General features: G+C 43.3%; 1 protein-coding gene across 3 annotated transcripts in view; it reads right to left on the reverse strand.

The window, feature by feature from the left end:
* The window catches only part of PTPRK (protein tyrosine phosphatase receptor type K), a 479445-nt gene extending 476079 nt beyond the window's left edge, over window positions 1-3366 (reverse strand). The window contains exon 1 of one of the 3 annotated variants that reach the window (XM_079780718.1): window positions 2906-3366. In XM_079780718.1, coding sequence (XP_079636844.1) covers window positions 2906-3002 — 97 coding nt within the window. In that variant the 5' untranslated portion in view covers window positions 3003-3366. Of the gene's footprint in view, window positions 1-2411; window positions 2778-2905 lie in introns of those variants that run through there. The other 2 variants (XM_079780717.1, XM_079780719.1) reach the window with 2 other exon arrangements.
* Window positions 3367-12245: the final 8879 nt, after the last annotated feature.

Below are 12245 nucleotides of genomic sequence, written 5' to 3' on the forward strand. Positions count from 1 at the left end.
ATCAAAACCATGTGAAAAGGTCAGCATGCGTTTGATTATCCCCATTTTACAGATGGGCAAGTTGAGTTTCTAAGTTACCTCCTCTGTGACTGGGTGTGTCAGTCATCAGAGTCCTAGTACAGAAAACTTTCTTATATCATGATATCAAAAGATGACAGTTATACAACCCAGTGAATAAACTTCAATACTTCTTTGTGCTTCTATGCCTCAGTTCATTTTAAGTGAGAGATTAAGTTGAAAGAATATAAATATAAGTTGGTATTTATAGGCAGTTCTGGTTTGAAAGAGGCTCACCGAGCAATAGTTTTACACTTTAAAAGCTAAGACTAAAGTCACAATGATGAAAACATTCTCAAATTTGTGATTAAACAAAGTATACTGGATGAGTACCTACATCAAAGATCTAACAATCCTCAGTTTTTCAAAATTTGCTTTTGAAACTTACTACATTAGAAACCACATGATATGATCTAAAAGTGGTAAATTGGCCTAAATGGGTATGATTTGAAAAATACTCGAAACAGGTTATTTTAAAATTCTGTTAATACATATTCATTTTAGACTTTAAAGCACTTTTATTTAAATGTCTCTCAAAATAAAAGTTCATCATTTAAAGAACAATATCAGAAAAATCAGCAAGAAATAGGACACGCCAATCTCAATCTATGTCTATGCAACAAATCTGACAAAAGGCTGAATACAATAGGACACCAAATGACTTATGATAGCCAGAAAAATGCACTTTTTTTTTTTTGCAACTTTTTTTTTCTTTTTTTTTTTTTTGAGAAAGGCAGATCCACAACCTGACTTTAAACTGTGGCATCAAAGGCATTAATTTCTGGACATATATGTAAATCCTGAATGGCAAAATTTTGAGATACAGTTCAGGGGGAACTGCATATTAGGACTGCTCATTCTTTTACTTAACATGTAATACAAGGTCAAATGTTTTGCTTTGTCTCTACAGAAAAGCCAGGCATGTTTAGTCAAACGGCTTGAACTGCATGTCTAGGGAAACAATTGTTCATTAGAGATATCTGATGAACATTCTGCTGGAGGAAATTTAATATTTACTCTCTCGTTAAAATGGGTAAATAACATTTGAAAACAGAAGAAAAGTTTCCTTACTGCTGAAAACACAGCCATCAGCTGCTGAGACATTAACTGTTGCAACTGTGGGATACATGTAAGTTTAATCACGCAACTGGTAGAATTCAAACTTTCAATTAACAAACTACAGGCTTTTTCAAGCCTAGGCTCTCCGTGCAGGGATACACACGGTGAAGAAATCAATACCCACTCCAACTTGCCTGCATACAATGACTCTTAGATCAAGCACGGTTCCAGGTCCCGATACCAATGGGCATTATATGTCACAGGTGCATGCAGGAATGCTTACTTCAGAAAGAATTAAGTTAAGCCGTCAGGTCATTCATTCATTGCATAGAGCTGGCTGTCCTTTGCATGCATCACCCATACACACAGCTTTTCCTCTACAGTACACGCTGCATTTCACAATCTGCCTGAGTGAACAACGCCGGAATCCGCTAACTCCTTTTATAGAGTTCTAAAGAGGGGAGAGAGGGGAAGGAAGGGAAATAAACAGTACGCCGGATCCCAACAATTTGAGTTGATTTCCTGGAAACCGGGCAGCCAAAACACACGAGGGAAACAGACGTGTGCAAAGTAAGTTGGTTCTCCGCGTCCTACGGCCTCCGCCAGGAGCGCGGCTGCTGCTTCCCCGGGCTTCCCCAGCGCCCCTCGGCCACCTCTGCGTCTCCATCTGCACCGCCAAACCGGCAGCAGAGGCGCTCGCCAGCAAGGCGGATTGGCCCCAAAGTTGCCAGGATCGGCGGGAAGCAGACCGGCGCCCGGGAGCCCGGGAGCCCGCTCCCCAGCGTCCACCTGGTGCAACTCCAGAGCCCCCAGAGGAGAGAACGAAAGAAGCAACCACCGGGAAGGATAACAAAACTGGAAGGGAACACAGGACCGGACCGGGAGAGACCGGCTTTCCTGGACTCTCCTAAGTGGCTTCACCAAGGGTTCTAGGTAACCCTAGGGACCGCGCCACGTCCCTCCTTTGGGGCACCCCTAGCGGGCGGCAATCACTGGCGGTCCCCGTCACCCAGACCCGCTCCGGGAATGGCTGTGCTCCCAACAACCGGGGGTCGGGCTGCCCGGACCCGGCTCCCGGTCCTCGCTGCCCAGGACCGCTCGGTGCGGATCCTTCGGCTCCTGTTTCAAAACATGCAATGAGCACACGGAACCTACTCCGCTCCGTGCCCTAACGCACAGGACAAAGCCAGGAGCTGCCCGCCGCCGGGGGAGGGGAGGGAGACGGGGGGGGGGAGGAGGGACCGGGAAGTAGTTAGACAATAGTCAGGGGAGGTTATTCCCGGGACAGAAAGCACCTGGCAGAGCGCGCCGAGGTCAGTCCTCTGGAGCCTCCACGTTCCTGGCAATGGCTTCCCGGGGAAATGTTTCTGAACACCCAGGTGGCAGACAGCAGCCACCGTGCGCCACGAGCAACGGAGTCGCCGTCCCCGGAGTCGTTAACTACTTTTCCCTTCCCCTCTCCCCCAGCTCCGTGCAGCCTGCGCTGGACACCGAGGCTTCCAGTTGCCCAGGAAAAGCCCTGTCTCCCTCCCTCCCTCCCGCACAGCCCGGCCAGCCCGCGCCCGGAGCGAGGAACAATGGGGTCGCGAAGACAAAAGTTACCTGCGCCAAGTGGCGCCCAGCCCGGCGCCCCGCGTCCCACCTGGCACCAACTCTGGGGACATCTGTCCCTCTGCCCCGTGCCCCCGGACCCCGGGCCGAGAAAGCTAACCCCCAAGTCCTAGCCCCTGGCCCTGGCCAGGAGCCTCTGCACCCCTCCAGGGCCCGGGCAGTCATCGGGGCCACTCACCTGCGGAGAACTGGCCGCGGGCCGACCCCAGCAGCGGCCCGGGGGAGAGGAGCAAGAACGCCACCAAAGCGGGCAGCGCCGCCGCCGCTGTATCCATGTCGACTTTGGGAGAAGTTTCAAGCAGCTTTGCAAAGAGCTGCCCGGGGGATCGCAGCGAAATCCACGACCGGGGTGCCGGCCGGGCCTCGCGGGGTGCGAGCGGGGCGTCCCCAGCCGCCCGCCGGCACTTTTCCCGTCTCCGCGGTCGCCAAACTACCTCTGGGGCGCCGAGGTCGCTCGCGTCGCCGGTTGGCCGCGGCGGCAGCTCTCCATGGCTCGGAGGAGGCTGCTCCTGTTAGCCCAGAGTTACTTTGCTCGGGGAGGGACGGGGGCGGAGCCGGGGGGTGACGTAGCCCCGCGGGCTCCGGGCGCTTCGGAGGAATGCGGGCTCGGGCGCGGCGCCGCCGCCTCCTGCCGGAGAGACGCGCGCTAGCCGGGCCGCGCGCCCCGCGCCCCGCGCCCCGCGCCGCCTTTGTTCGCGGCCCGGCCCCGCCGCCCGCCGCCGCTCGGAGGGAGCGCGGGCGGCGAAGGGGACCCGGCCGGGTTCGCCGTCCACTTGCAGAAAGCAGAGTTTGAGATGCGCGAGTTTGGTGAGCAGGGTGGCCAGGCCACGGAGGATCCGCGCGGACAGATCGCCGCCGCCCCAGCCAAGGCGCGCGGGGGTCAGGTTCCCCAGGTCCCCAGGTGGAGGTCCCGCCGGGGCGGCTGCGCGTAGGAAGGGGGCGGGGGGGGGGGAGAGTGTAGAGCGCCCAAAGAAACATCCACCTGCATGGATACCTCACTGCTTCTTATTCCTGTACTCTGGAACAAGACACCTTCCCCCATAGAACACGTACTGTTCCATAGTCCTATAAAAATAAAACTTGAACCAAAATAAACGTACGGTAACTTTCCAGTGCGAGCAGCTGGCACGTCTCCTTCCGGGCTTATTTGTCATTTGCAGAATATTTGGATTTGCTCTCTGCTTCACTGACTTCGCTGTTGTTCTGAAACCTTTCGGCCTCTTTCCACTTCTTCCCTCGGGAAGAACCTGAGACCTGAGTCAGAGCTTTACTGGCCTTTCCTTTCACATAGGTCTGCTGGAGTGGAAAGGGGGTTTGTTTTGTTTGTAATATCCAATAGCTATTGAAGACAGAAGTATTTCACAAAAGGACTTTACACCGATATTGAAAACAGCAAGGAATAATGCTATTTGCCAGTAGTGACAGTAAAGTATTTTTGCAGTTGGCTATTTCTCCAGCAGCTCCAAGTGGCTTCACCATATGCCACACTTTACTTGCTTCTGAAAAAAAAACTGTATAGTGCATACTTACTCATTTTTGTAAAATATCAAATAAATAGTTGTGATCACAATTGAATACAAAATTCTTATTCAGAATGTTGACGCCTTATATACAATTCCTAAAACAATCTATTAATTGACATCTGTCAGTTACACAGACATTTTATCTTTAGCCTTTGTAAATCAACACAATGTAATATTCAATTTAATATAGTATAATTTACCAAGACGTATATTCCTTACTCAAATTAAATATATTCTATTAATGACCGGGATTATGACAAAACTGGAATACATACAATACATATATTCCAGTTTATATATAAAGCTGAAATATATATATATATATATATATATATATATATAGAGAGAGAGAGAGAGAGAGAGAGAGAGAGAGAGAAACTGGAATGTATATACATATACTAGTATCTGTATATGTGTGTGTGTATAGATAAATATAATCAGGAAGAAAAAGACTTTTTTTTTTTAATTGGTAAGAATAGAGGCTTGATTAAACAGAATTTGGAGTCTTATGGGTGACTCATTAGCAAACTAGCCAGACACTTGTCAATTTGATTCAGCATAGTTAAGTTTATTTTTCCTTAGGACACACCATAGACTTTTAAAAAATTAATTAGCCTATAACTGTCAGTACATCACTGTTCTTATTTCTTTGATTAAGGAATATTCCTAAATCCTAGATGACAGAAAACTGAAGGATATATATTTTTCTTTTGAAGGACTTAACAGAACTTTGTAAAATTTAGCAACAATATGCTTCAGGAAAAACAAAAAGTCACCATCTATATACTATTTAATCTGTTCTATTCTTGAAAGAAAAGTGAAGGAAGTTCATGACTAGGTAGATTTGTTCGTTTAAGCACACAAAAAGCTTGTTTAAAAATTGGCATACAGTGTACAGCAAAGCCCACATGGTTCTTACCTTGCCCATTTTGTGATTCAACTGATGGATGATTGATTTCACTTTCTCTATCCTAGAAGTAAAAACAGTAACAGGTAAAGTTTAAGAGTGCTTACAGTGTGCTAAGCACTGACTTAAGATTCATAATGTATCATTGAAACATGAAGATACAATGTCTCCTTGAGTTCAGACCACAATCCCATGACATTCTTACTGCTATTACTCCCATTTGATAATGCGGAAGCAAAGTTACAGATTGAGTAATTTGCCCAACAGCATTTATATGGGTGAGAAGTAAGGGGGAGGAAACAGAGAGGGAAAGGAAATTCTCAAAAGGAATCAGCACACTAGCAAGGATATCTTCTGACTAAAAATCAAAGAAATGCACTAAAACTTTTAAACAAGTAAAACAAGCCTGTTATCCTTGGTTGTCACTAATGCTGGCCAGAGTGGATTAAAATCATTTGATCAGAGACTAAATGTGTTTTTCACATATTACTTGGCAAATATTAGGAACTCACTAGGTCTTTGTTTATTTGAAAGAATGAATGCATCAATCAATAGAAATTGGGTATAACAGAAAAAAAATGATCAATATACATTTAAAAATCACTAAAATGTTCATATTCCTTAATTTACTAGCTATTCTAGGTAAATAATCCACAATGCGGGAAGTGCTATGTACACAACAATATTTATCATTTACAAAAGAGAAAAATAGAAATAATATAAATGTCCAACGACAGGGAGATTCATGAGCATTATCTGGATAGAATATCTCACAGCTACTAGAAATGAAGGTTATTAAAAAACAGTAAGTTGCAATGTGGGAAAATGAGAAAATGTTGGATAAAAGATCTAATTTTTAAAAAATATATTTTATTGATTTTTTACAGAGAGGAAGGGAGAGGAATAGAGAGTCAGAAACATCAATGAGAGAGAAACACTGATCAGCCACCTCCTGCACACCTCCCACTGGGGATGTGCCCGCAACCAAGGTACACGCCATTGACCGGAATCGAACCTGGGACCTTTCAGTCCGCAGGCTGACGCTCCATCCACTGAGCCAAACCAGTCAGGGCTAATTTTTTTTTTTAACCAGTGTCACACCAATAAATTCAACAAAAAAGGAAAATAAATAATTTTACAAATCAGAAAACAGTACAGAATTTCAGTTTGGGAAGATGAGAAGGTCTAGAGATGGATGGTAGTGATGGTTGCACAACAATGAGAATGTATTTACAGCATTGAACTGTATAATTAAAATGGTAACTTTTGTTACACATATTTTACTAGAAAAAATAATCAGAAGTCAAAGTCAACATGTACCATGATCAGAACTAAGAAAAGACTGAAAAGCAACCCCCACAGCCGTAATATTGATATAGTTATTAATAGATGTAGTATTAGTTTCCTACTGTTTTGGGTATATGGTTATAGTATATCTTTTTTAAATGTATTTTTATTAATTTTAGAGAGGAAGGGAGAAGGAGAGAGGGACAGAATCATCAATGATGAAAAAGTATCATTGATCGGCTGCCTTCTGCATGCCCTCTACTTGGGATTGAGCCTGCAACCCGGGCATGTGTCCTTGACCTGAATCAAACCCAGGAACTTTCAGTCTGCAGGCTGAGGCTTTATCCACTGAGCCAAACTGGCTAGGGCTATAGTATATCTTCTTAAGAGGACTTGTATTCTGATTGCAGATTTATCACATACTAACTCTAATCATGAATTTAGATCTGCATTTGGCAGGTGGTATTATTAATTTCACTTAAATAATGAGAAAAACAAAAAAAGCTTAGTGAGATTAAAATACTTGGCCAAGGTTATAACACTGATCAATAGCAGAGATGTCACTCTGACCTGAATATTCTGATTCTGAATCTCATTTTCCCCCATCCCCCCAACACCTATGTACCTGATTCTCATCTCTTAAAGTATTTCATTTCAGTGTCAAAATCCTCAATGTCAATCTATCAGACAAAACCTCTTGGGTGGGTGGGTGGAAACGAGCTTTTATTTTCTCTTTGAAAGGAGAAAAGAAGAAGAAAAATAAAAGCACTTCTTATAATAATTGTCTTGCGTGGTTATATATGCTTTCAGTAGGGTCCTCTAGGAAGTGAGGGGATGGGAATTTCTGACAACATAGCCCTGGAGCAGAACAGGTACTTACAGAAAAGAAAACAAAAACAACCAAGAACTTCGGACGCCTTTGAAAGGCTGTTGTTCTGGAGTATTTGAATCTTCCAATGAAGGGCAAAGCCCAACTGCTCTGGATTGGTGCTGGGACCTGGCCAGTTACTCTTTAGATCTTGACACCAGCACATCTAGGAACAAGTGTGATCGTGATGGCACTGTGCCTAAGACTCTGAAAAATTATCCTCCCTCTAAGTTCCTAGGTAATTTCGGATCAAATGGAAAGAATTGCATTGTACTTAAAACCAGAGTTATTTTGTAAATCCTCTGAACCCTTTAAAATACCCATAACTGGGGATTAGTTCAGAAACACTAGTCAAGAAAGTGTATGCTCCAAAGGTTTTATCCAAGGAAGAAAAAAATAAAATATTCGAGCAGCTTGAAAGCACAGTGCTGCCAATTTGGAAGAGCAATTTGCCTACAGCTGGATATAATTAACAAGCCTGGGTCAAAAAGGAAGCCAATCATAAAAGTGTAAATTGGATTGAGGTGGAGGGATGGGACAGTGACAGCCACTTCCAGAGCTGGTATATTCTGACTTCAGAGTCTCTCCTGATTTTCAAAAAGCCTACTCTAGCCCGGCCAGCGTGGCTCAGTGGTTGAGCGTCAACCTATGAATCAGGAGGTCACGGTTCGATTCCTGGTCAGGGCTTATGCCCAGGTTGTGGGCTCGATCCCCAGTGTGGGGCATGCAGGAGGCAGCTGATCGATGATTCTTTCTCATCGTTGATGTTTCTACCTCTCCCTTCCTCTCTGAAATCAATAAAAAGGAGAGATATCTATAACACTATCAACAATAAAAAATATATTTAAAAAATAAAATTAAAAAGCCTACTCTAATGATGTTAATCAAAGGCTGAACTCTAATGGAAAATAAATGTTTGGCCTTCATGGTACCCTTGTAAGTGTTTGATAAATTAACTTCTCTGGGACACTATGTGGCACCTTAGTCATCCTTTATACTAGTGAGTAATTTCCAAGCCAAAAGAAAAGCTGCCCCGCACCCCTGTCCCTGGTTCATTATAGAAAAAAAAAAAAAAAAATGGTATAAGAGCACCAGGTACACAGCATCCCATTGAATCCTGTTTGAATTTTTTTGGTCTGAATGGACAGATTATCCATTTGTTTGTTTATTATTTTAGTAAAAAAAAATACAAGAAAGGGAATAACACTTAAGACTAATTAAATACATCATGTTTTCAATAGTACATTTTGCAGGGTTAAGAGCTCACATGCAAAGTTGCAGCCTGAGGAGCACTAACACAGCGGACTGAGAAATGCGGAATCAGAAATTATCTAATGATCACGCTCCTTCTTTCCTCCCACTCACTCCTGGAGGGGGGTGGGGGCTGGCTTCACATGTGGAACCTTGTGGATCTTGCCATCATTCTTTTCTGCTTATTCCGGTCTTGAGTTAGAATGAAACAGAATGTTGGATTCAAAATGTGGTGCTTCCCAAGCTCTGGAGATTTTTCTAATCCTTCAAATGTTCTCCAATAAAATCCTCCCTTTGCACTGTTGGGGCTGCCACAGCATTCACTACCAGGGGGTGTCTGACAAGAAAATGAGCCATTAAAGCCTACACAAAAACATAGGGGCTCATTTCAGTCCCGAAGTCCTCTTTAACCAAAGCAAAGAATTCATTTTGTCATTTGCAAGCATTTATTAAGTGTGCAACACAGTGCTAGTTATCCTATGGGGGACATGAGGATTAGTAGTTTACATTTAACAGACAAAAAAAAAACAAGAGCTAACAAAACCAAGGGAGGGAGTGTGTGTGTGTGTGTGTGTGTGTGTGTGTGTGTGTGTGATATCCTAAATGTGAAAGCAGAACTATTAGGTCATGGTGAAGTGGCATTGGAGGAAAAGGTTTGTTGGCCAGTTTTGAGCTAGATTTTTTTTTTTTTTTCCTGCAAAAATCTTTATTGTTTCCGTTTGGTCCAATGCGTGGGAGAGGGCTTCAGGGTGGTTAAAGGAATGGCTAGTGTTTCAGGAAGAGGCTCAGGTAAAAGCCCAGACACAAGGAGGATGCCGAGGGGCCCCTCAAAGGCTTCTGGGCTCCAAAGGCTCCTGGTCGTGCTTGAGGAAGAGATACTCGCCCAGCCCAGCCTGGGGGCCGGCACCTGCGGAGGTGAGTCAGGTGTCACCCATCTTCTTGCTGAGTTTCACCTCCTCACCCCGGAAGTGGTTCTGCAGGAAGTCCCAGAGCTGAGGGGGCAGAACCCAGGGCCTGCAGCTCCACAAGGGCCTGGTGCAGGTTCCTCTCCAAGGCCAGGGCGGCTTCCATGGTGCCCTGAGTTTTGCCCACTCACCTTGGGGAGGCTTCAGCACGTTCTGGAAGAGAATGCAGCTTCCGTGCTGGTTTTGCAACTTTAAGATGCTCAGCGCCCTCGGCTTTTTCTCCGCTAACCCGGGGAAGAAGCAGCCCACGCCCTCGAGAGCCACTTCGTGGTGGAAACAGAAGCCCAGAGAGAGGTAGGTGTGGGAGGCCGCAGATGCAGCCTCCACCTCGGTGGAATAATTCTGACAATTTTGGGAGCTCGTGGTTGTTCTGCAATAAGGCGTTAAGGTAGAAAAAAAAACCGATGCGTTGGCTGGTCCCAGAGGTGGTTCTGAAGGCGGTGACTGGATAAGATGCAGGAGAGCGGCCGGAGGCTGGAAGAAGGGGAGTCCCTGGGTCTGTTCCATCCAAACACTGTTGAAGCAAAAGGCAGATCCAGGATGGCCCAGGCACCACCTGAGCTGGATCTTAAGGAAAGTGGTGGTTGTGACTATCAGAAGAAAAAGGTCTGAGGTGTGAACTTCTTACTTGACCAGGCTTTCGGTGAAGTAATTTCCTCTTGATAACGTGCCTCTCGTTGACTGTGATACCTGCCAATCCTGGAGATGAGTTGTCATTTGATTGTTCAATGTATTGAAAACACCTGAGAAGACTTGTTGGAAGAGGCATACAATACAGATTCCTTGTAATATTAGTTGATGTGCTTTTAAAGCTTCTTTTGCCTAAACTAAATAGCTCAGAGAAGAGTTCACTAAGAAATCGCCACATGAGCACAATAGATTGTTAAAATCACATACAAGTTCTTTGCGTTCATAATGAAATAGTCAATTAGCTCTTTACTTGTTGACAACCACAGCTGATATAAACTAACGGTCCATGGATCTCAGCAGAAAGTCAAAGGATGACAAGCACAACAGTCTGGGGAAAGAATCAGAGGCTGAGTTGGTCAAAACCTAGTTTTATTTAAGCTTCTGCATGATGTAAAATGGACACTTAACTAATTTATATAAACTTTAGAGATGCTTGGTGAACAATGAGAATATACTAGTATATAAGAAATAATAATATTAGCAACTTTTTAATAAAACACTTTACAGCCTGGCTGGCATGGCTCAGTGGTTGAGCATTGACCTATGAATCAAGAGGTCATGCTTCGGTTCCTGGTCAGGGCACATGCCCAGGAGGCAGCTGATTGATGATTCTATCTCATCGTTGCTGTCTCTGTCTCTCTCCCTCTCTCTCTTTCTCTCTCTCTCTCTCTCTCTCTCTCTCTCTCTCTTCCGCCCTCTCTCTTTCTCTCTGAAATCAATAAAAATATATTTTAAAAAAAGAACACTTTACATGAGGTGGTAGTCAGAATAATGACAACATAATTACACGCCCCCCCCCACACACAAATTCATGTCTGTGGAAACTGTGAACATGTAAATGTGTCCCCTTACCTGGCAAAAGAGGCTTTGAAGATGCGCTTAAATTAAGGAATTGGTGCAGCAGTATTGTCCAGGAATATCTGTGTAGGCTCAATGTAATCCACAAGGTCCTTATAAGAGAAAAGCAGTTTTCCAAACTGGAAAGAAAGGAGTAAAATTGTCACTATTGGCAAATGACATGATGTTATATATAGAGAGAAAGCTCTAAATAATCCACCAAAAATCTATGAGAATTGATAAATGAATTCAGTAAAATTACAGAATACAAAATTATTATTCAGAAATCTGTTGTATTTCTATACACTAATAATGAACTATAAGAAAAAATTAATAAAACAATCCCATTAGCAATTGCATCAAAAAGAATAAAGTACCTAGAAATAAATTTAACCAAGGATGTAAAACATCTACACTTCAAAATCTATAAGCTATTGATGCAAATAATTGAAGACACAAATAAATGGAAGGATATAATGTGCTCACAGATAGGAAGAATTAATATCATTAAAACTTCATACTACCCAAAGCAATCTATAGACTCAATTCAATCCCTATGAAAATGCCAAAGCATTTTTCACAGAACTAGAACAAAAAATCCTAAAATATATATGAAACCAGGAAAGACCCTGAGTAGCCAAAGCAATCTTGAGAAAGAAGACTAAAGTTAGAGGTATCACACTTACTGATTTTAAACTATACTACAAAACTAAAGTAATTAAAACAGTATAGTACTATCACAAAATCAAACATAGATCAATGGACTGGAATAGAGAGCCTAGAAATAAACACAAGCCTAGATGGTGAACTAATCTATGACAAAGGAGGCAAGAATATACAATGAAGAAAAGACAGTATCTTCAATAAATGGTGCAAAAGGAAACTGGGCAGATAACATGTAAAAAAAATGTAACTAGACCACTTTCTTATACCACATAAAAATAAACTCAAAATGAATTAAAGACTTAAATGTAACATCTGAAACCGTTAAACCCCTGAAAGAAAACATAGGCAGTAAACTCTTTGACAAGGGTCTGAGCAGTATTTCTTTGGATTTGTCTCCTTGGGCAAAGGCAACAATATCAAAAATAAACACTTAGGACTATATCAACCTAAAAAGCTTTTGCACGGGTAAGAAAACCATCAACAAAACAAAAAGGCAACCTACTGAATGGAAGAAAATATTTGCA

This window comes from Cnephaeus nilssonii (genome assembly GCF_951640355.1).
Source record: "Cnephaeus nilssonii genome assembly, chromosome: 9".
NCBI classification, from domain to species: Eukaryota; Metazoa; Chordata; class Mammalia; order Chiroptera; family Vespertilionidae; genus Cnephaeus; species Cnephaeus nilssonii.